Source organism: Symphodus melops (assembly GCF_947650265.1).
Source record: "Symphodus melops genome assembly, chromosome: 1".
Taxonomy (NCBI): Eukaryota; Metazoa; Chordata; class Actinopteri; order Labriformes; family Labridae; genus Symphodus; species Symphodus melops.
Window position 1 is genome coordinate 4,169,261 of NC_136691.1, and position 24,985 is coordinate 4,194,245.

Below are 24,985 nucleotides of genomic sequence, written 5' to 3' on the forward strand. Positions count from 1 at the left end.
AATGTCACGCCATCTCCTGGGGTATTAATCACACGCGCGCGCACACACACACACACACACAAATAAACACACAGACACACAAAAATAGGAGAGGAAAAGGTCACCCGATGCGAAGTTTGTTATACCGTATGTAAATCATTGTAGACACGCGCACAGGCTTTCACTCACTCAGGTTCATGTGTGAAGTTAAAGCATGTCACGTTCGGCCTCTTCTTCCTCAGTCCTGTGTGAGCGAGTCTATGGGCTTGATAGTGTACATGCTTTGAGGCAGAGCTTTTTGTGTAGAGCCAAAGTGTTCGTGTCCTTGTCTGTGATGGACATAAACAAGTTCACAGACTGTCCGAAAACAATTAAGAACAAACTGAAGGTAAAATATCTGACATGGTTTCGTTTTAACAGCAGACAGATGACAAATCTTTAGAAGCTAAAAAAGTCAGTAGACTGAATCGTGTTGCCTCGGCAACCGTTTTAATGTTACTAAATGTTCTGTATCAGTGCCAGTACAGACATGACCTCCTTCATTCACACAATTCATATTGATGCCTGAATTTGTTTCCAAATATCAAAATTTTTTGTTTTTTTTCACATATGTTTCTGCTTTCAAGTAGATGCTAAATTAAGTTGAGAACGTTTACTTGAAAATAGTACATGAATAGATATTACATAAAAATAGCACAACAAACAAATGTTTTTCTATCTCCGACTGGTCCTATGACAAACTGATGCTTGCAAGAGTTTCCGATGTACGTATAGAAAGAGCATCAACCAGCAGTGGAGGAATACGGACGCTCTTTTGGTTGCATTTGGAGCGGACGGTTTGATGCCAATTCGCGACAATCGGCGCCAAGGGGTTAAAACAGAATATTTAAGGACCACTTGAGAAAATAAGAACTTTAACATGTCATTTTGTTTTAGTTAAAACGTTTTTTTTTGGTTACACAGAAAAATAAAGAAAGGTAGATTGTAAATATAAGATACCAACAGCTGGAACTAAAAGTGATGTGTGACACAACAGCAGAAAACAACAACTTTGTAGGAACAGCTGAAGGACTGTGTTGAGTTTTTTCAGATTTGTCAATGACGTGTCAATTTGATGGAAAAAGAACATGACGCAACAAAAGGTCTTTTAAAGGTGTTTTTTTTTAATGTAATGAGTTGAATGCAATTCCTTTTATTTAGCTTCAATGCTTCTGCTTTAGCAACGACGTCTTGAAAATAAAAACATCTACAGTTTAAGCGTTCCTCTCAACGTGGTCATATTGGATTTGAACTCGGGGGCCACGGATGATTCTCAGAGTTTCCGGGTCGAAATTCTGACAACTTACCAGACCAGCAAATCAGAATTTGCGACTTCAGAGATGAACTGGAACAGCATTACTATTCATTATTTAGCGTTTTGAAATAATTTAGACCGAAAAAAGTGAAAGAACAAACAAACCATCCCTAAAGCTCTGCTGTAAGTGCAGCTAAAAATATTCTGTAATACACTACAGAGAAAGAACAAAGACAGAGACTAATGGACAGCAGGGATCAGAAAAAAGACGCTCAGACAAAAACTAATCTCATCCATCTGCAGCGGTCAGATTTCACACAGGAAATGGGTTTCTCTCTCTCTCGTCTTTCCTCATTGATTCCTCGTTCTCTTCACCTTCTTTTCTTATTTCCATCCTTCACATGGATGAATGGATGGATGGGAAATAAAAAAAGAGTATCCCTCATTTCTTCTGAACGTATCAATTTCCTTTTATGGGGTAAAACACTCTGGAGAAGAGAAAAAAAGGGACAAAATGTTACACCGTACATGAATTAAAATGTTTATCTATCTATCTATCTATCTATCTATCTATCTATCTCTTCATACAATTTGGGGATTTTACCAAATGAAAACACCTGCAGATTAATTTGCTGATATTTTAATTGGAAGAGAAAACTGCTTTTTTGACTACTTTTGGAGGAGTTTTGCAGTTTTTCCTGAAGGTAACAACACTTCTGCATTCTCACCCGAGCAGATGTCATTGAGGTCATCGATTTCCTCTTGAACTCGGAGGAGAAGGAGGTCCTGCAAGATTTCCTGCTGTTGCTCCTCGGCCTCCACGCCGAAAAGCTCCAGGTGGTGATCCTTCAATCTCAGCAACACACGGCCTGCAGACAGGTGACGTGTGGGAATTTATTCAAAACTGGGATGTGTACTGAGTGAAAGTCAGTCAGGCAATAGTGCACAAAAGAGAAAAGAGAGACTGAATATGTTTGACCTGTTATAGCGTGTTTAATTATGGCTTTATGGAGCGTGCCCATGAGGGCTGGAAACTGATCCTGAATCCACTCCAGCACTTCCTCCACCGACCACAATGACACACGCTTTGACAGTCCCATCACCCAGTAAGTACATCAGCAAGCACCTGGAAAGTCAAAAATAATCAAATACATTCACATAAAACATTTTAGAGGAGGGAGAAAACCTTTGTCACACAATTTATTTGACACAGCTCAATACTGCATCATAGCGTCTGAGGGTAAACAATGTCATATTGGTGGGTTTAGGAGTGTGGCTAATGTTAGCAGTGCCGCTAGCCCTCTATGCCGGTTAACCTCCACAGAGATGTTTACATATTGCTCCTGTTGAGTGGTTATGTCTATGCCAACCTACATAATACTTCATCTCCATGTCCCAGGTCAAACTACTTCCAAATCATTCCACACTCCGAGATCGGTCCAGACTGAAGAACAGGAAAACCTAACGCTACGAGGGCCGTATTGATAAGCAACTCAGGATGATTTCAGGGGTGGGCTGTCCTAAAAAAGACTGCCCTCTGAACCTGATATGTAAAATATCAAGGTTTACAGTTTCTTAAAGCTGAACACAACAGAAGGTGAAATCAGCCAACTGTGAAAAAAGTAAAAGTTCAGGAAAAAGTAGCCGGAGCGTCTTTCGGTTCATTTGGCTCGGCTCCCAGGCGTATCCTCCTGGGCGGCGGTGCTATAGGGCAAAAAACAGCTAAACTGTTGATGTGACCTTTTCAGCAGGCCAGTCTAGTTATTGGGTTATAAATACAGGAATGTAATATCCCGTGTTAATTAAGAGGGGCTGCGTGATTGGCGGGGGCAGTAACGAGGTCCCAGCGGAGTAATTGACATACAGAAAGAGAAGACCTTTACATCGGGGCAAAGACTTGGAGGAGACGAGCTGAGGAGGGGAGAGGAGAATCTCACTGTTGTCTATAACGTTTGTTTTATGCTTTAGGGCAGCGTTTTTGAAACGTGTATAGCTCCCACACTGGCTCTATCTCTGCAGGGGAATAATGTGACTGTATACACAGCTTCTTTTATTAGCTATGAAACATTTTGTTTATGTTTGCTCTGCCCAGTCACAACCTAGGCAGGACTTATAAACAACAGTAATCGACATTTACAAGCAAGGGGGAAAATTGGCTTTTGGTACAAATCATTGAAGACGTAACGGCCTGTTTAGAGGTGTTTTTAAATCTACATTAAACATTCGCCAGATGAACATAAGTGCTTTAATCTCTCTCTCTCATTTATTCACTGCAACTTCTCATATTTTCTGCTCTTCTACCAACTTCAGCTTTAAGTTTGACAGTTTTATTCAGCTCCAGGGAAGCAAAGTTGAAGTGCGTGTGTGGGTACATTTTGTTGGTTTTTCTTGGCAACTCTGTTCCATAAACAGCTGGAAGGGTGCTCTGAGTGCAGGCGTCCACCAAGGTCAGAAGTTGAGTTGTCTGAGATATGCACATCTTAAGAAAACTACAAGGATGATGTCAAAAATAGGTTTGAAACAGCACCTTCTAGAGTTTGTGTGCCATTTGAGTTATTTCAAAATATAAGATAGCATGTGAATACCCAAACACTGTATTATCATGTATGTTCAAATATATTATAATGCATGTTCACATATTGAATTCTTGGACTAAAACAACATCCTGAAAAGTGCATCCTGAAATCCGTTTTTTTTTTAAACACCAGGTTTTTTTCAGGGTTTTTTTTTTTCAACACAGTCTGAAATGGCCTCACTGGCACAATCAGCAACCGAACATCCACTAATGGAGAGATACTAGAGTGAAGGGTCTGCCCACAGCGAGCGCCCCTGCACTGGTGGGGAGGTACTGTAAGTTTGCTGCCTTGCTTAAGCAGCGTTCAGGACGTGAACTAGCGCCCCTCCAGCTATCGGAACAATTTCCGGATTCCCTACAGGCAGAATTTTTGCAGACACCAGTGAGTCCGGTCAGAAATCAGGAATTTGGACCCACAATTATTGTTCCCAGATGATAAAAAGTACTAAACTGAACGACTGTGACATTTACTCAGGTTGCAGCCGTCCTTCATACATCCAGAGGTGTCACTCTACCATCTTGTGGAGCCTTGCAGAATAACTCTTTGTTACACAAACCTTTAATACACGTTTATTTCTAAAATATGTTAAGGCTCTATGGTCTAAGATTTAGCTGAGCCCTTTAATCTGCAGCTTTTCTGCACTTATTATGATGCAATTCAGCCTTGTTGCATTATTTCTGCCATGCAGCAGGAGGATTAGAGGGATTTGTTTTCATAATTCACACTGTAAACCGCTTGATCTGGTTCCCTCTCTTTAAAACTAAACTTTAGAGGTTGTGTAACGATATCACTTTCTTTAAACAATCACTGTGCGTTGGTGTGCTGATTGCTATGTTGAAACACATAAATGGTGACTCAAGTGTTTCAAACTTGAAGACAAGGTTTTGAAAAAGTTATTACCGAACATCTGTACTTTGTTACAGAAGTTGTGTATTTGTTCCCGTGAATGATATCGAGTTAAAAATGTGAAAATGCTGAATAGATTTTGGTGAGCTGTCTTGTGGACATCAGAGAGCCCAGCTCGTTTTACAGTAAATCCATCAGCAGCTGCTTTTCAAACACACCTATAAACCATAACGAAACGACAGGTATGACAAAACGTGTGCACAAACTTTATATACGTTTCGTTGAGTTATAAGTTATTATTTACCTTCTCCGTGGTCCGTTTGAGACCGATAAAATATTAATGGCGACCCTTGTCAGCACCATAGACTGTGAAAAAGGTCTGTACCTGTCTGTACCTGTTCACTCCATGAAGGTGTGACAGGCTCCGCCCACGAACGAGGCGCGCGCTTGATAGGCTACATCCTTCCTCTCCCTCTGTTTGTGATGCCTTCAGGTACTGTCAGTATATTGTCGGTATTGAACTTTCTTGTGTTTCCACAGCTAAATGTTCCCTTATTTGTAAAGGTAAGATATTGACGATATTCTAGCTGCATTGGTGAGTTTAGCAGGAGTGCTTGAAGGCATCACTGATTAGACGCAGCCTAAGAAAAGGTTAAAGGACGACTTTTTCCCCACACTTAGTTCAGTGAATGTTGTTTTATATGAATTCAACTTAAGTCTGTTTTCGCCCTTCTCCTAATTTAAATGTAAATGCCTTAAATTATTATTATTTTTTTAAATCTCGCTAAAAAATAAAAAAAAAACACCATCCAGTCCAGTAGTTTACTCTCTTTGTCCAGCAGAGGGCTCCAACGTTTAGGAAATGGAGCCACCCCCTTTTTTCTTCTCTTCGTCTTGAACACCAGCTGCTCAAACTTCAGCTGGAGTTTTGTGATGGTCACATGACGATGTTGTGGCTATATTACTACAAATGTGTGAGCGTGTTCTCCTGCAGAGAGCTGCTGACTGTCTCTGCAACCTCAGCACTCAGAGACAGACCTGCGCACTGTGTAGCATTTCTACCTGCCGACAGTGCAGCTTTGATTGACACTCTGACAGCTGACTGACTGTACGGGAGAAGACGTGGAGTTAACAGCGTCACGACGCAACTTTTCTGAGGGGAATTATGAGAAACGTGGAGCTGTGATTTTACATCAGATTGACATTTGACAAGGTGAGAGACTTGGGAATTAAAGGTTTTTGTTTATGGCTCAGTATGGCGTCAAGAAACTTAACAAGGGGTGGCTGAGTGTTAAAACGTGTGCTGTCAAATGCAATATGCACCTGTCTAAACATCGGCTGACTTTATGACACCTGTCATTAATTTTAAAGAGACAATATATCGGCCTATAAAAGTCTTTGAATTCCAAAACTTAAATCTATGAAGCTCTACTGCAAGAACCTTAAACTGTTTTTGCACAGTGATGTGATAGGTAAGGAATTTTCATTAATTGACGTAAAAACTGACATATTTGGAGGTTCAGTGTTGGTCACACTGACTTTTTTCAGGGGGAGATATCAGGTTTACATATGTTGAATATGAGTTTGAATGACAGCAGTTAGAAAGGCTGATTTACTGCATGCTTTTTTTTCCTAATCATAACCCTTCATTACATTGGGTCAGGAAGTGCAATTTCAATGGAACAATCTGTAGAAACATGTCGCTTTGTGTTTCAGCGGTCATGGGGGAAGTATCTCTGCCTTTAATTAACCAGGAGAAAATGGGTTAATGTTGCACACGGATGGCTGGGCAATGATAATGTGGGAGGTTTGCACATGTAGCCTCTGCTGCATTGGCCTCTAATTAATGACATAATGAACCCAAGCAGGGAAAGATAGACATCAGACTTATTAAAAGTGGGCATACTGCAGACATGTTCTATCTGTTTGCTCTGTTGTAAAATTATTTAAGCCATATTACACTCACTGCTCTTTTATTGTCAGTACTGTGAGCAGAGACCACACGCGCTGCTGACCTCTGACCTTACACACAATCGGATCCTCAGTTGGAGGCAAATCTCGCGAGGCGAGACAAGATAATTATTTCCTTTCATGCTAAGTGAATCTCCACTCTGCCTCCCTCCCTCACTCTTCAGCAGACTGTCACTCTCTGCCTCTCCGAGCTTATTGATGAAGGTAACTCAACCTGATCCTGTTTGGAGACGCTGCACCGACAGAAAGGGACCGAGCGCATCTTGAGTAGTGCAGTGTAGCATAACTTTTAGGGTTTTTCAATTTCTCTTTATATTTCTAGTCCTTAATTTCAAAAAGACCGGCGAGTACTTTTAACACTTATCCACAAATATTTTCAAAAATCAAGATAGCCAAACATTCCTAACTTTAAGCCATTCAAGTTTTGAGTCAAGTGGTTCACAACCTTTATGTCTTGTGACCTTGTGACAAACAAGTCGTGTCTGGTTGAGGCTCCTTTGTCACGATTCAGATGTCTCTGAGTTGTCAGCAGTTCCGCCAAAGAGACGTTTCCCTCTTAACCTCTCACACAGTTTCATTTGAAATAACTGTTTAGGGGGTCAAACAGGGAACTGAGCCAATACATCTCACAAGAGCAAATATTCAGTGGACCAATTCTAATTTTTAAACAGTTTTTCAAACAATGATCATTTCAGGTGTAAGATTATGCAGCTGGGAGAAACTCTAGACCAAACCTTCTACTTCAGATGAAGTGTTATAGTTATTTATATGCACTTGCTACCTTTGCCAATGAGTACATTGCTCAAATACACTTTTAAAACATACATAGGTGTAGACAACCTGCTGCGTCATGAACATAAATACTCACATACCTACCTGTGAACAATGTGTGTTACTGGAGGATTAGTTGCGGACTTGAGCGATAAACCTTTGTCAAAGCTTTCAGCTATTGTTTTAGCAGCTCTCTGGTGTCTCCAATGTTTCATTTCTGGTGTCGCCGCTCAACTCCACACTGCTCCTAGTGGTTACGTCCATATTGCATCATCTGGATGGGTAGCATTTATCTCAGAGGACGTGCACAACTAACGCTCCAAACCACCGCAGGATACACACGGCTTATCTCATGTCTCCATGTATGTGTAGTTAAAAGCAAGTTTACAAAGGGCTCTAGTTATAAAATGAAATACTGGAGCAAAATAAACGCACCTACAGTACTGTTTATATGAGCCATCATGACTTTACCTGTTGGTTTCTTGGCAGCGTAAAACCTCTTATTTAGTCCAGTTTAAAGTTTGGCTGTGTTGATGTCTTGATAAAATTAAGACTTAATATTTCATATATTACCAAACTATTTTTTTGTACCAGGTTGTGAACATGTTTATTTCTTCTATAGGAATTGCCATTTTGATATTGGGGCTCAATGGGGATTTTTTTTTTTTTTTTTTTTGCTTTTGCAGCCAGCCTCATGTGGATACTTGATGATCTGCAGTTTTTCGCACTTCAACATTTGCCTAATTTTTTTTTTTTAGCCAGTCGTTGCTGATTAATTAAATAATAATAAGATCAAGTTGGGGAAGTGAAACAAGCTGAAGGTTTCTCACTAACATGTTTCAACTCATAAAGTTGACGCAATAAAACAGTTGCCAGACCAGAGGAATCAGCATTCGTCAAGTTGCTGTGTTTTCTTATTAACATGGACGAAGTTGTCCTTCACTGAGGGAAAGCATGCTTTTATTTTGAAACGTAGAGGTCAAGGATACACAAATGGACAGAATAACATCAACACCTGTCACTGTTTGACTGGTCAATGTTAGCATGATGTGAGAGGCACTCAGCCTTTTGTGCAGTTTTCCTCCGTGCTTGCTGTCGTGCTGCAGCTTGAACTGTTTGTCTTGCCTGGGTGGAGATCCAAGTAGGAAAGCCTCCAGTCGATTGAGGGATGAAGGGAGTGAGAATCCACTTCCTGTTCGATTTTAGTTGCATTAAGGCTGAATTTAATCAGTATTCCCTTACGTCTCCTCATCTGATCCCCTGGCTCTTCAAGACTCCAATGACCTGTTGACATTGTGCATTAAAGGCTTATTTGGTGTTTTACTAGATTCAAACCTTGATGAATCATCAAGAACAAGTACAGTTTGTCCAAAAGTAATACGTTGATTGCTTTGGCTTGTGTGCAGTGTTAGCTTTGGTTTGTGGTGTTTGGTACTTTTTGTCCAGGGGCTGCTTCTGGAGAATTCTCTTAAGTGCACAGGTGTTCTGGGTACTTTGTCGCCTTAAATCTGAATCAAACTCTGCATGTTCAAAAGACTGGGAACAAAATTAATTAGCAAGCTCATGTTTTATTTTCTCTGGCAGATGAGTCTGGCCCTCTCCTGCTTTGGCAGATTTACACATCACCTTTCGTTCAGTGTATATGACTGATATGACACGATACCGGACATTTGGCTGACATTAAGCCTCCTCAGTAATATAGAATAAAAACAGGGGGATTCATGTTGGGTGAAGAGAAATATTGGCTACAGTATATTTTCATGCCAAACATCTTTTGATTACATTGAACTAAGTGCCAAATTAGTTGGATGCTTAAGCTAGCTATCTAGCTTAGCTAGCTATCTAGCTTAGCAGCCTATTGCTACAACATTTGTTAAGATACCAGACCACAGGTATGAAGCATTTTGACAGTACCAGTCCCCACAACTCTTTTGGTCATAGTAGCAGATGGTTATCCAACAATGAGTCAGGTTTCTGCCTGCTGAGAAGTAAGTGTTTCCTGGCTACTTTCGGTGGAATACTGTTTGGTATATTGATGAAGAATACTCGACCTGAACCTCATCTCAAATATCAAGACGTGACTTTTGTTGTGATTTGGAGCTTCATAAAGAAAGTGTTCAATGGAGTGAGGTTTTCTTCTTAAATTTTTGTCTATCTACTCCCCCCTCTGTAGCTGGGGGCCACGACTTGTACAGTTCAAAACTAAAAAAAGTCTGAGTCTTTGCTTTCCCACCCTCCTCTGTAGGCACAGACTATTGGAGCTGAGTGTGTGATAAACTGTTATTTCCCTCCAAACTCAGTGTGATTGCAAGATAACTCACCTTGTGCTTTCACACAAACACACACTCTGGAGACACACAAACACTTGTGTATTTGGTGCTAAGAGTTTAGCGGGATCTCCTAGCAGCCCTAATGGTTCCTGCCTAGCTTCAGTCTAAATGTCAACCTCACCCCTCCATCCCCTCCGTAATGAGAAAGTCCAGACTGAGCGCTTTTTAACGACCTCGTCTAACACTCACAGATCTGCCGCCGGGGCTTGTGGGAGTTCGACACCCAGCGGCTTCTGAGTGCAGCAGATTTAATTTGATCCCTCAGAGATGTCTGTGTCTGACACAGACTCTCTGTCAGACGCTCCATCTATTTGTTCTGCGTCTGCCATATTTGGTTTACATCATGGGTACCGTGGGAAACTCTACCCAAACTAGAACAGCAAATGTGCTCAGCTCAGAGTAAACAGTCTGTCGTATTGTGACTAGACACAAATTCAATCTGCTGAAAAAACCCAACGATGGTGCAATACCTTATTGTGATTCTTGCTTCTTAAATACGTCACCAAAAAATGTGAAATCAAACATGGTTTTAATATGAAATACATTTCTGATGTCATACATTTTGCACCAGCAGATCGTCATGTTTGCACCTGCTGGATGACATGTTTAATAGGGATTCACTTCTTCTCAAAAAAAATAAGTGGCTTCTGAGACAAAACTCTATTTCCTAGGAAATGTTTTTAATTAATTTAGTTTTTTGCCTTTTTATTCTTCTCGCCTTTACGTGGAGGACATTTTTGGAAAGCTGCAATGACTGTATCTGTCTCAGCAACCCTCAACTTAGAAATGACACTGAAATGGATGAAAGCACCATTTCACTCAAACTATTTAGAATTGGGTTTGCATTTAAAGTCTGTCTTTTTTTCCATTTCAAAAACTGCCCTTGGAGTTCCAGTTTGTCTGAGTTAGAAACCCCTCTGGTTTACCCAATCTTAAGTTTGGGTGGTCTCACCTGCATTCTCATTTTTTGACATGCAGATGTTCCTTTTAGTAGTTAGTTCTCCATTTAATTTCAATTTTCATCAGAGAAGTCAGTGATTCCTCCTGAGATGTCAAACAAAGATAAACTCATAACCTCCAACATGACGAGTGCTTGGAAATAGTTGTTTTCTTGTCTTCTGCACTTCACGTCTCATTCAGATTTGAGGTTTGCGTCTGTTAATGAAGCGTGGCGGTGTAAGTTTCAGAAGGTCAAACTGTTTTGTATGTTTTCTGTCCTCAGTGAGGAAGACATGGAGAACAAGGCCATGTATCTGAGAACATATGAGGAGAGAGAGAACGTCTCCATGTACGAAGACCCCTACGAGGGACTCACCCTGTCCAAACTCAACCTGTGTGATGAAGGTAAGCACAAGAGTCCACACTTTGACTGTTTTATCGGAAGAATCTGAAAATACAGATGTTGAACTGAAGAGGTTCACTGAGTTGTCATGAGAGGTTTGATGACATTGTTTACACATTTTTTAACAGAACTGAGTGTCCACTTAATTGTTGTGCTGACAGTGGTTAAGACCTCCGTGTGAGAGCTCATTTCACTGCTACTTATTGTTCCTAGGTTACTAAATAAAAGATCAAAGAAAAAAAGGATCCCCGAACACTGTTTAGAGTTAAAAAGTTACGAGGAGAGTTACGATTTCACAGATACAGCCCCCCACCATAACTTATAACTTATCTTCACAGTGTGATACAGGGACCAAATGTTCCTCTATGGACAGATTGTGTGTGGAGTTCTCAGAATCTGCACATTTCTCCAACTTTCACATTTCTCTACCGTAACTACACTGTGCAAACATGAAAACAATGTGAATGAATCCATCCTGGCATCAGCAGCAGCTCTGGACCTGGAAACTATCCCGGGGAAAAAAAAAAAAAAAAGAGTCAGATTTATTGTTGTCTTGAAAGCTGATACAAGAAGTCCCGTCCCCTCTTGATTTTGATTGGTCAGTGAGGTAGAAGTGACATTAACAAGTATGGCGCTGTTCCCCAAAAAAACGTATATATTTTTTTTAACTAATTGCGCTGTGAGAGGACACTGTCTGTGTTAGGACAAAAAATACTGCTACTACAAATTATCAGTAACAGAAACAGACTCCCTGCAAGTTTTCATTGTTGTTGTTTTTTTATATTGATTTGAAACGATTGAATCAGACTTACATGTAAAAGACATTGAGCAGAAGGAGAATAAATGAAAAGAAGGGGGATTTCCACAGAATCATTAATTCATATAAACAAAGACGCCCACACACACTCACACACACACTAATAACCAACACAGACTCACAGAGTTGGCTAGCACGCACACACAAGTAGAGGCAATGCTGTCACCGTTTGGCATTCACTCCCGTCTTGCTATGGTCATCTATGAAAGCCAGGAATGTCCAGGAGCAACATCTGCTCCAGTGTGTGTTCCTCTGCGTGTGTGTGTGTGTGTGTGTGTGTGTGCGTGAATACAGGTGCAGCTGCTATGAATCCAGAGTTGACCCTTTGGTGTTCTCAGGTTTCGATGGAGAGCTCTGCGAGCTCGGTGGGAAAGTATTAACTGGAAAATTTGTTGACATTTTAATGGAAAGTGGACAATGGACGCACACATCAGAACGACGGTCCGCGTCCAACTCTACTAATCTCTGAACATTTTCACACCTCGTTCAATTAGCGGAGATATTCCCAAACATTGCACCGTTTATTTCTTCGGGGTGGAGTAGAGGAGAGAAAATAACAAAGCTCTCAGGAAACTTTCAGAAGTGTGATCCAAACGTGAGTCAAACAGCCAGATCCTGCTTTTATAATGACTTTACACACTATGAATTGTGGGTAATGAACAGGAAAGGAAAAATCAAGGTTTATGAGGTAAAATGTTGTAAATTCTGGCAGTAATGTTGCCATTCTTCAGAGGTGTTATCAAACCCCTCCGCCCAAATCTCACGTAATTTTAACAGCACATTATAATTAATTTGACAATGACATGTTAAAGTTTAAATACACACATTTAATGTGTGTCTGTTCGTTTGGGAAAGCAGCTTTCCTCACGAATCCAGTGTCAACGTGACTTGTGAATTACAGCCAGTGTCTTTTTTGAAATGGGGATTGCAGTGCAGCGTGTGTATTTGATTTTCAAAGTTAAAGACCCTGATACACCAAGGAGATCATAGGCGTCGTTGGAGAGAGGAAGCTCTCTGATTGGCTGTTCGGAGGTGTCATCTTCCAGCACTGGACTTCAGGAAAGCCCCTTGAGTCTGCCGCTGTAGCGCAGTTTCTCCTTAGTAGTCGCCTCTTCTTTTCTTTTTCCACTTAAAGACCAAGTGCTGACAACACCAGGACCATTTTAAACTTTTTATCACACATTATAATCAGTTATCAGTTATTATAAGTATATACCTACCCATAATACGAGTGGTGATCGCCAGTGATGTAAAAATGGTTTTCTCGTATCATAACAACGATCTACCGCCTCCTGCTGGCAGGGAGATATTTCCTCTCATACAAAACGTGCGTGGTGGTTGGTCGTCTGCTGTAATCTTTGCGATGTGTTCAAGTGCAACTTTTTGGCCAAGATAAAAGGCAACGTGAGGCGACGCCACAGTCGTTCTTTGTCCCTACTAATCTGCTTGGTGTGTCACAGCCTTAAAGAAAACAGAACAATGCCCTAAACTTGTCAATCGCGCCATTTTATCAAAACCTGCCAGATGCACAGGCAGTGCCAGTAACTGACTCTGAATGGAAATAAACTTAGTATATGTGCTATGTGGGGTATTTTGAAAAGATGAGGTACAGATGAGTCATCTTTATATCCACTCAATACAGTAAAATAATTTAAATACCAAACTTTAAACCACTTGACCCCAGTGTCTCCGTTAGAAATGCTCCTAGCGTACAAAGTTATGAAAAACACATTTTTCTTATATTTTATGACCTCTTCATGAACAAATCATTTAGCAAAAATAGTCAATACAATGCTGAAAAGTTGTTATAGCTGGAATAGATTATTGCTTTGTGAAAGATTTTGTTTTCTCTCCAAAAACAAGAAGAGCAGATGAACACTGCTTTCATGTCTGTGCGTGGAGCCTGAAGGTAAAATTAGAGATGATTAGCCTAGCTTAGCACCAAAACAGAAAACACACCCCCGTCTGTTTTTAATCAAAAACATGTTCTTATAACTAACCGAAAGTGTTTGTTTCAAATCAATACTATTATACGACCTTTGTTGTTAAAGAGGAATTGCTGATCCATTTCTTGGCAAGAAAAATGTCTCCGCGTCATGTGATTATGCTAAGCTAATGAGCTCCATGTTCTGTACTTAGGGAGTTGTCATGAAAGAATTGAGTGAGTCTTTTCAATAAATCCAGCTCTTGGAACACTAACAATGTGTCTTCATAAAATAATAAACGGTTTCGATCTGTAACACTTCACACGTGTGCGTTGCATCAGGCCTAAAAGACGAATGAAGACAGAAAATGATGTGATAATTTCGCCCTTAAGCACCAAACATTTTGTGGCCCCCTAAATTCTTTATGGGCAGTTTAATATGATTTTTCCTTGTTTGGGTCTTGAATAATACATGTGGCTCATTTTCACTGTGTCTGACCAGCTCTGTGTTAATATTCGGTTCCTATACATTCCTTCTATGTGACACACATCTGAGCCAGCTGTGTTTGTCTTACACTAGACAAGTGTGTGTGTTCTTCCTCATAAAGGAGAAGTCTGTATCCCTGTGTGTGTACATATATGTGTGTGTGTGTGCATTAGCAGCAATCCCCCCCCCCAGTCCTCACTGACAGATTGTCACGGTCAAAATGAAACCATGATGTGTGGAGGCCACACGACGGAATCATTGTTTATATTTCAGTGTCAGGCCGAAGCCAACGTCACGACTGTTCGCAGGAGGATAGAGTCTCATTATAATCTAATAATGTCTCAGCGGGTACAATATCCATCATAATGTTCACGTCGCATGACCACAGGGATTTTACCTCCTTTCTCTGGATTTTAAACTCAAGAAGATATTGGGCTACGTTTTGGTCCAGATTTTTCTCTGTCGTCTTCGGTCTTATGTTTTATCTTATTGAGTCGTGATCTTCTTGGGGAAGCAGTAGCTCAGTGTGTTGTACTGAAATAATCGAGTACATAATCAGAGCCGAGCAGCGTGCATATGCCGATGTACAGGATGCTTTCTGAGAAACACAACTTCATGAACTGGTGATCACAGAACTCCAACTATTTAGAAATGATTCAAAACAAAGAGTGTGAGTGTGAAACACTGACTGACTCTAAAACAACATCCAAAAATCTCTTTATCCTCTTGACCTGAAGGGAATGTTCCCTCAACATCAGCTGTTTAATACCTGACTCCTGCTAATCTATCACAAACAGACACACACACACGTAGGCGCACGCACACACACACACACACACACACACACTTAGGCGCACACACACACACACACTCTCTCTCTCAATCACTCACACACGCACTCACACACATCCAGAAATGTCCTATTATTCACGTCACCACTTCTCTCAGGGTCAAACAGATGTTCAAGAATTATTATCTATAAAACAGAATGATGGAAGTGTGTGTGAAAGTGTGTGTGCATGTGTATTTTCCATCTTTTGTTTTGTTAAAATGTTATCTCTATATTTCTGTTGTTTATTCTACTGTGTCTTCTATCAGGTAAAATGATTCTGTGTGTGTCGTCATGAGGTGTTGGATTCATGATCTCTTTTCTTTCGCCTTATAAATAAAGATAAAGTTATTTGTTTACCTTGAAGCGCCAGCCTTTTGCTAACATAGACTCAAAAATGATGAAAACAAGACTTCTGCAGTTTTCAAACTCAATGACCTCCCTTTGACCTTCAGCTTTTAGCAAGCTCATGAGGTAAAAGGGCCAAACAAATTTCAGCCTCAGTTTGTGTGTCATGATATTTGCGATGATGAATCGTCTCGTCTTGCTCCTCAGGTTCTGCTAAGCGTCGCAGGAAGCAGGATCAGTGCTGCGGTCACCTCAACTCCCTCTCAGCCATCAAGTACGCCATCGTCACCCTCTACATCCTGGTTGTCCTCACCATCTTCGGACTCTGCCTGGCAGGTAGGTTGTGCGTGTGTGCACTTCATAATGGTTATTTTTGGCACATTTTGGTACAAACAGGAAACACTTGTCTTTTATTGCTACACGCCTTTTAGGATGGTTCACAAATTAACTGACCCCTGTTTGGAAATGAAAGTACACAAATGTATTATTTTACCTATTAGGGGTACTTTCAGGTACGCAAAACGTCGGCTGTGGATGAGTAGTAGAGTCGGTCATCTCTTGAACGGAAGGTTGGGGGTTCAAATCCCCAGCTCCTGCAGCAGCATGTCTGATGTGTTCTTGGGCAAGAAAATTGCTCATGCTGCTCAGCGGTGGCATGTAACTGTATAAAGGTTAATACTGATGAACACTTTACAGTGAATGGATTTGAGTTGGGAGGTGTGACCTGCGGTGTAAAATGGCATTTTAGTGGTCAGAAGAAAAGAGCCATACAATCAATCAATCAATCAATAAAAGTTTCTTTCTATAGCACATTTAAAACCACCTTGGTTGACCAAAGTGCTGTACAGGAAAAGCACATTATAAAAGACAATAAAGGAATAAAAATACAATAAATAGGAGCATGAAATTAAAAAAAGGTACATGCAAGATGAAGTCCATTTATACTACACTGTAATAAGCCAGCCATCCATAGATTGTATACACTAATGGATGAAGCCTGAGTTATGCCATCCATCTTTTTGTTGAGGTTGCTAAATATCACCACCTTGTTTTTGACCTTTTTTTTTTTTTTACCCATAATCCCTTTCAAGCATGTCTGCATTTCAATCTTGTGCTACAGACTGTAACAGCTGAATGAGCCTATCGAGTCCAGAGAATGACCAAAGATGTAATCCTAACTGTAAACAATCAGCATGCAAAGTGCATGTTTCGTAGACACAGCTGCAGTATACTGTGGGGATGGTTTTAAATACAGTTTGAATAAATGGTGTAAAAGAAGCTTAAACTGTCCTTCAGCTTATCTGCATGACTTTCCTCCTTTCCTTCGTTGCCTGTTTCCTGCATTCAAAGAGAAACATAAATATGTGACCAAAAGGTAATGTAGAGAGTTAGAACCGTTTCTGCACCGTACACACTGACACAAAGAGCACATTGTGCGTCCATTGTTCTCGGAGCTCCGTTATGTCGATGACATCATCTTCCCGCAACGTTGAATTGTAATGACGGACACACACACACACGCGCCACAAAACCCGCTTAGTTAGTCTGAAGTAACAGTCAGGGATGTGGTCTGAAACCTGACGCTCCTTTTAAACTGTCTGTTCTGGTTTAGCTTAGAGAACACACACACACACACACACACACACACACACACACACACACACACACACACACACACACACAATAAAGAATATACTATTCAAGTATAACCTAAACTCCAGTAATGTAAAGTTCTGCCGATGATTTTATGGACTCTGTGGCTTTACTTGACAATTTTACAGCTCTACGTGTTGAGAAGTTTTTCTAATAATGTGTCGATGCCAAATGTACATGTATGATCTTTGTGAATATTTCCTCCGTCCTCTGAGATTTTCCCAAACTGAATCGTGAAATTAGTTTTCCAACTGCACTGCACGACTGACCTCTGAGCTTCGTGAATCTAAGCACGTGTGGCAGATTTTAAGACTTGACTCCCACATGGAAAAAATTGTGACTGTCACTGCTTATTGGAAGTGTGACAAATTTGAACTATCAGCTACTGTGCACAAAAGACAAAGGACAGATAAAAGGCAACATGGCGACACATGGTTCCCATTCCTTCCCCAGCGAGAGTGTGGTATTTTAGTCTGCAGAGGATCATTGGGTAACGGGTAACGGGTTTTTTTTACATCAGAGCATCTCCGTGTAATGAAGAAACAGCACGACCTTTAGTCTGATCTGATCTCGACCATGATAAAGTTGTTTATGCAGTCGCTGAAGGATCATGTTTCAGCGATCACCATCTCTGAACTGCACATGAAGTCAAAACCAGTTTCCAGTCAGAGGGGTCGAGAAAGAAGGACTGAATTGGTGATGATGTAATGCATTTTAGGTTTTTGACTTGTCGTAACATTTTAGTGTTACAGCATGTCATTCTCTCCTCCTCAGTGGTACCTCGGTGGTCATGTGTTAAATCGATGTCCTCCACCATGACACTCTTGTACATCAGAAATGTCCTGGTTTGACTTCTTTTGAACCAGCTATTGGTGACGTATTAAACAAACGGGATATTCATTCACGTTGTGTAGAGATGGTAAACATAGCTTATTTAAACCTGTGTTTAATGCTGAAATAGACACAAATGAATAACATATTGGAGCAGCTAAGTCACACATTTCTTTGCTTTGATTGGTTTTATAGTTCATAGGCTTTGTCTACTATCGCTGGAAATCCAATCAAATAATTGTAGAAGTTTCATACTGTGTCCTATTTGAACTGGTTAAGTGTGGCCAGGCTTTATTTTGACAGTAATAGGTTGAAGAAGTAGCTATTGGTGCATGCGTGTTAGCAGTACAATGATACATACTGATACATAATGATGAGTTGAATTTATGAGTTCATGAAATAAAAGGTCAAGCATTGCTGAATTAGCAATAATAAGTACATCTTTTTACACATGCACTGCATTACTGGACATTTCCTGCCAGGCTCCTGGTGAAATGTCCATCTGAAGCTGGGGCGGGCAGATGTGTGAATGTGGCAGGTGTTAGTCAGGGAAATTCACCGTGAGGGACTGTGCAGGGTGATGGCGTCAGTCACATTCAGTAGAAATTCTCTCCTCTGCATTGTCTGTTTTTCATAGTATCTAAGTTGTCAAAGGCAGCATTTAAAAGGTCTATCCAACACAGATGATGTCCCCGCTGTGAAGGACACATGTGAAAGGCTGTTCGAGAAACTATTAGGGCCAAAATGTTTTGAATTTGTGTCAGGAGTTCAGCAAGTATGAAAGAGGCTTGAGGGGCTGCAGGACTTGCAAAAAGCTCCGTCTTTTACCGCGAACTGCTCAAATATCTGTGCCATGCTCAAGGTTTACAGCGTTATGTAACGAAGGACAGAGAGAAGTCATTACCACCAAAACATTACCCCTGCTGTGAACAAAGTGAAACCACCCAGTTCAATACCTTCCAAAGCTGGAGTTGTAGGCACAAACAGTACGTCGTCCAAACACCACATGTTGTAATGATTGAATCAAAATAGCTGAAACTGTGGAAATGTGGGTCTCTGAGTTTTGGGAAATTAACATTAGCTGTTGTGATTTTGCGTCATTTGCCCAGTGACACAGTGCCGTAATATATTCCAGCATCTTCAGAGCTCACACTGCTGCAGTTCGTCCTCTGCATCCTGGTTCATTTGGAAAAACCCTGGCCTAATGCCGCAGTAGGCTCATGGCCGATTCACTCCTGTGTGTGTGTGAGTGTGTGTGTGTGAGTGTGTGTGTGTAAATGAGAAAGCTTTGGAGGTGTGTCAGACTTTATGGCTATTACCTTCCATGAACCCTGCTGCGGCCTCCTTGTAAATGTCAACTCTGTTATTAGAGGAGGGGAGGACAAAGAGAGGCTGATAGAGACAGAGGGAGAGTGGACGAAAAAAGAAGTCGAGAAATTAAGGAAGATGGAGTTCGAAAGACAAGTGACAGACCCGGGAACAGGTTTATGAAGCTGTCTGGCTTCAGACCAGTTGGATCCTGGAGGAATCAGGGCTCTCAGTAATCCTAATTTCATTTCAAGACCTCTCCTCCCCTGAGCTGCCCACTCATGCCGTAACCACAGGGCTGATGCCATTAAATAGTCCAAATGTGTGTATTCCCAGGCTCGGAGATGTAGTTTGGACCTCTTTGGTTGTCGTCACAGAGGTATCTGGTTATTCAAGACTTTTAGATGAGGTTGTTTTAAAAAGCAATCAAACTGGGCTTTTCAATCGGCTTCTCTTTAAATTAAAAGCCAGCCATCCAAAAGTCCCTCCACTTCAGCTGCACGGGGAAGGCCCCTTCGCTGAGCGCTCAATACAGCTGCCAGTTTTCCAAGCTGAACACAGATTCAACTTAGCCACATTTGCTTTTGTTTGAAATCTCACTTGACTTTGACTCCTGTGGGGTTTTTTTTTTTTTTTCCTCAATCTTAGCTGGACTCTTTGGCTTTTTCCCAGCTCCATAGCTCGTCCAACATGCTCCCTGCATTCAGACACATCCATATTTCACATGCTCGACAGATCGTCTTTGATTAGAAACATCTGCATCCTTGGAATGATGGGTGAAATATAGCGTTTCTCTGTGTCAGCACTTCTGATCCGTTATCTTAGTTTAGGACAAGTGAAGAGGGGAGAGTGATGCACAGAATCAGAGCAGAAACTTAAAAGATAGGATGAAAGCTCCAGATAAGCCCTGCTCTATTTATCATGACATTTAGTGCAGCCTTATCAGTCCACACTGTCCACACAGAAGTGTCGATGGTCATCTTAACCCCTTGAGATGTACTTGAGCTACAAGCCAGACTTTTATAATCTCAGAGGCGCCTGCTGGAGAACATTTTGTCTTTGCAGTCACTTGTTTTGGCCTTGGAGAAAGGAGGACCATTACTCAAGAGACATACTTTGCCTTTGTCTAAGTGACACTAGACCCCTGTGACTGTTGGCAAGCACGATTGGTGGCATGAAGTCACGTTTGAAGATTTGACTTCCCAGAAACCTTGTGGGCTGATGCAAGTGAGAACAGTTGAACTCTTTACTTCCTTAATAACACCTACTAAAGTGGAGTACAAAGCTTTCATCAACCTCTCAGGAGCCAGATCTGTAGAAGAAGATAGTCATTCCTGTTTATGATTCTTCTTTCAGTATCTGAATGGTGAAGCTCAACGATGGATCACTCCTGTAACTTATTTGTCTCGGTTGGCATGTTGTATCCCAGTCTTCCTTAATGGTTCAGCTCACAATGACTGGCAACTTTTCAGTCCCTCTGTTTGCACAGGGGGGTCAGTGTTACTGGCAGATAACACCGCACCGATAAGACCGCATTCCATCCGCCCAAGCACTCTGGAGCTGATCGCGTCCTCTCTAGTCAATGCTTACTGTATGTTCCTACTGCACAGCTGAACACAGCAGATCAACCCGGACAGGAAGTCAGAGGAGGGAACACATGCTGCAGATACAGCTTCCAGTCAGGCACTAGATTTACATTCGTAGACTTTTTGTTATGCCCGTCCCGACAAATCTAAACTCCTGTGTGATCTTGGGAACTCTGAAGTCATGACTGTTGTTCGCTGTGCCACCTTTCTTACACTTCAGAAACAAACCCAGTGGGGAAGCGAGTGAGCCTTCAGATGGGCCAAAGCCATCCATTGATCTGTTTATCCATTGTTGTTCAGTGTATTTTTTTATCAATGTACAATGTGCTCCTTGTGCAGTTGGAGAAATTCTCCTTTTTAAGGTTTTGGTATGGAAAATGTTTTGGCTTTTACACACGTACAATGTTGTATGTCATAATTTTTATTGACCATTTTACCATCAGGACCATATCTAGTTGTTTAACAGGACACCACATCTCCTCGTGGTTGTGGTTGATTAGTCATACATGAGAGTGAAACTTCTTCCAACTCTTCTTAAGAAGAACCAGATGCACGGTCCTTTTGAAGCAGCTGCTTGTTTGGTTGTCTCTCCGATGTATCCGCAGCCGATAGTGTAAACTGCTTTTCATGAAGTTGGTAAAGGAAGTTTTTCTCTGGGTAAATCCGAAGTACTACAATATATCAGGTGTTGCAGAGGAGATGATGTAAAAAGTTAATGATTATGTAACGCAGAAAGAAGAGATGAGCGATACGTCGGACTTCAATATTTACATCCCTAAACTTATCCTTAAATGTGTTAAAACTTCCAATTTACCAATAAATATTTTCATTTCTTTTAGTGCATCACTTAAAAGAATAGTGTGCTCACCATGTTTAGTGAATTCAAGTTGATCATTTCGCATACAAAGTTAACGGAGTCCGTTACCTGATAACTTGTAGGGCGTATTAAAGAGGATAAACTTAATGAAAAGATTTCTTTCAGCAGGGTTTAAATTCAATCTAAAGGAGCTCATCAAGAGAGCTCTGGAGTCTGAAATATATTCTAGATAACAAGTTCTCATAGAACCACAATGGATTATTTCCTGATTCTTCTAAGCTTTGTTATTTAGAACAAATCCTAGGAACAGATCCACTGAAGAAGCTTCCTTCCTCTGCAGAGGGTTGCTGTGTTGTTGTTGGGTTTTTTTTGGTTGCATTTTGGCCGGACATTGCTGCAGATACGTTGTCTAACATCTGGAGCGAGTTCTCTGAGAAACAGGTTGTGTAAAACACCCGACACACACGTATCACAGCAAGACATTGGCCCTTATAAGGTCTTGTAGACACAACTTGGAAGGGCTGCCTGTTTGTTCAGGATGTTGTTATATGAGCCGGATGGAGATCATTGGCACCACCAAGCAAAATGTGGTACAACTCGTGCAATTTGGGTCAAATCCACAATCTATTTATAACGCGTGTATGGGTTTAGTTACATGTAAAGCCTCATAAAGGTATGACTGAGAACACAGGCCAGCTTTGTTTACATAGTTACTCTCCTCCTCCATGCTGCAGACCTTCAAACATGCCCTACATGCTTCTCTGCGTCTTGTACTGTAGGTGCAACTGAGTCATGTTTTCCAGTTGGAGCAAACATGCAGCTCTCAGGTTTGGCGTGCTGGTGCTCTTTTCCTCAGCCGTTTAATTGCTGGAAAACATGATGGTGGGTTTGTTATTCTTCTTGCGGGAGTGAGAAATCTTTGAGCTTGACTTTGTCTCTTTCACTGATAGCTAACAGGCATGTCATGGCCAAGCAGACACAAGCAATGGACGCTGGGCACGGGGACAACTCTGAGTTATTTTGTTCTCCAGCCCTCTGCGGTAATCGATCCGTTCATGCATTTGTTATCATCGTCAGATTTATGCTTTCCATCAAATGTTCCCGCAACAGAAAAATTCTGTAATGGCACGGATAAAAACAGGGGATTTATTGTTTATATTTTGACAGTATTTTGCTCTGTTGCTATAGTCTGCCACGTTGTGACGTCCCCATTACAACAACAGGCATGTAAACACATATGATGTTTGTGATAGATACTACTATATGGAAAATCTGCAACATTTTAGTTGATGTCATTATCTAATCTGTCACTATAGTGATTAAAGTAGGGACGGTGTAAAGCGACTTCAGGGTTAAACGCCATCACCCTCCCTCGTCCCAAAAAACGTTATACTCAAACTGTGATGTAGCCTTTAGCCGCCCACCACAAGCCAGTCAGGGCTGTAGCCATAAACTGGCTGTAGATTGCACCTCATAGGAGCAGCGCGGCTGGCAGTGTTTTGATCTGGAAAATGGAGATAAAGTTGAACATGCATGCATTACCACATTTAACCCAGACATGTGGGGTTAACCGGCAAGTAGGCCGTCTGTGCTAACCCTGCTCATTTTAGCTGCACTTTAATTTGGCATTAAATTGCGCCGAATTTCAAGCGTTATCTGAGTGTGTGCTTATCTATGGACTAGATAGATAGATAACGATTAACATTATGGTCAGACACTGATGTTCTTGTTGTGTTTTTGTTTTTAAATTCTCACTTTTCTGTCACCATTTGTAATCAAATGTATCCAACGGTGAAATCTCACTGCAAAGAACATTTAACACACTCTTCAGCCGTTAAGCTATCCCAACATAAACTGTGAGATTAATTTACTGATATACTCTTTTAAAATCACAAACAAGGATAAAATGTCAGATTTTCTCTACTTTAAATGGCGATAACAATAGATAGATAGATAGATAGATAGATAGATAGATAGATAGATAGATAGATAGATAGATAGATAGATAGATAGATAGATACTTTATTGATCCCGAGGGAAATTCATTAATTAAACCAGAAAATTGGCTTGGAAGTTTCAGTAATATTAGCCTTGCTAAAACCCTCACTTTTCAGAGGCTGTCTTTTGCGGCACCCTGTGCTGATTGAGATCAAAGACAGAAATGAGGAACACGTCGATCTAATAAATGAGAATGTAACAATATAAACTTATATTGTCACATTATTAGATCGAAGTGTTCCTCATCTTCTGCCAAAATGTTTAATTTCCAACCAACAGCATATCCTGTCTGAAGAGGACGGCCAACTTTTTGTGCCGTTTAAACTCTCAGATCTGTGGGACACTGCTGAGACGAAGGACATTCCATACTTTGTAGAAAAACAAAGACTGGATATATTTACCACGACCCCAACCTTTAAATTGTGTTAGCCAGTTCGAGAAGCAAACACACTTTAACAACATGTCAGAGATAAAAAGCCTGTCCTGAATGTAGACCATATGTTTCAGACAAGAGTCTCTCTAAACCTTCAAGGGGTAAATCTGACACCGCTCCAAGTGCCACTCCGTGTGACTTTAAAGAGAAACTTTAAAGCACACCTCTGTGAAAACAATCAGCATCAGACTGCTGGAGATGAGGTGGTTCTGATCTCAGCCTGTTTTTTGTGTGGTGTGAAGTTCCTTTTCCAAAACATACATCGTCTGTAGAGGAAGAAATAAGACACACATATCATGCCAAAAAGGGCAAACATGTCAAAACACACATGCTTACTGTTTTTATGTCTCTGTATGAAAGGGCACAGAAACCCAATGAAAAAACACATTTAAAGATAATGAATACAAAAGCATGGAAATTCATGAAAATGCAATCTCACACAGGCACCAGTGATGCCCACTCAAATTAGATACAAAATGACACACACACACACACACACACACGCACACACACACATAAACACACACAGAAAACAGAAAAAGGCACAAATTGTGCAGCCAAATATCCTTGTGCGTTACTCATGCTCATACATTTGAGAGTAAATCAGCATGTTTACGTATTTGCATACTGACATAAAAGAAAACATAAATACATGCAGACATGTGGCCACGGCAATGTACACATCCAGACACATAAACAGAACTTTACACGTACATACTCGTGCAAACACATTCCTATTGTCCACCTAGATATTCATGAACTTCACAGCTGCTAACAACATAACATAATAAAAATGTATGCACACACACACACACACACACACACACACACACACACACAAAGAC

The 24,985-nt window shown here is 40.9% G+C and overlaps 1 protein-coding gene and 1 long non-coding RNA gene across 2 annotated transcripts in view; one reads left to right on the plus strand and one right to left on the minus strand.

Annotated features, from left to right (window-relative positions):
- Nucleotides 1–446: 446 nt before the first annotated feature.
- LOC306835198 lies at nt 447–5,110 on the minus strand. Its single transcript, XR_013780588.1, has 4 exons — nt 5,000–5,110; nt 2,253–2,399; nt 2,002–2,142; nt 447–1,761 (listed from the first exon to the last, which is right to left on the minus strand). It is a non-coding gene; the product is annotated as an uncharacterized lncRNA (long non-coding RNA).
- Nucleotides 5,111–5,618: 508 nt separating this feature from the next.
- scara5 (scavenger receptor class A, member 5 (putative)) overlaps nt 5,619–24,985 on the plus strand; it is a 71,471-nt gene continuing 52,104 nt past the window's right edge. Inside the window, exons 1-3 of the mRNA XM_079362474.1 lie at nt 5,619–5,908; nt 10,990–11,111; nt 15,722–15,850. Of these exons, the coding sequence (XP_079218600.1) occupies nt 11,000–11,111; nt 15,722–15,850 (241 nt within the window). The 5' untranslated portion in view covers nt 5,619–5,908; nt 10,990–10,999. The remainder of the gene's footprint in view (nt 5,909–10,989; nt 11,112–15,721; nt 15,851–24,985) is intronic.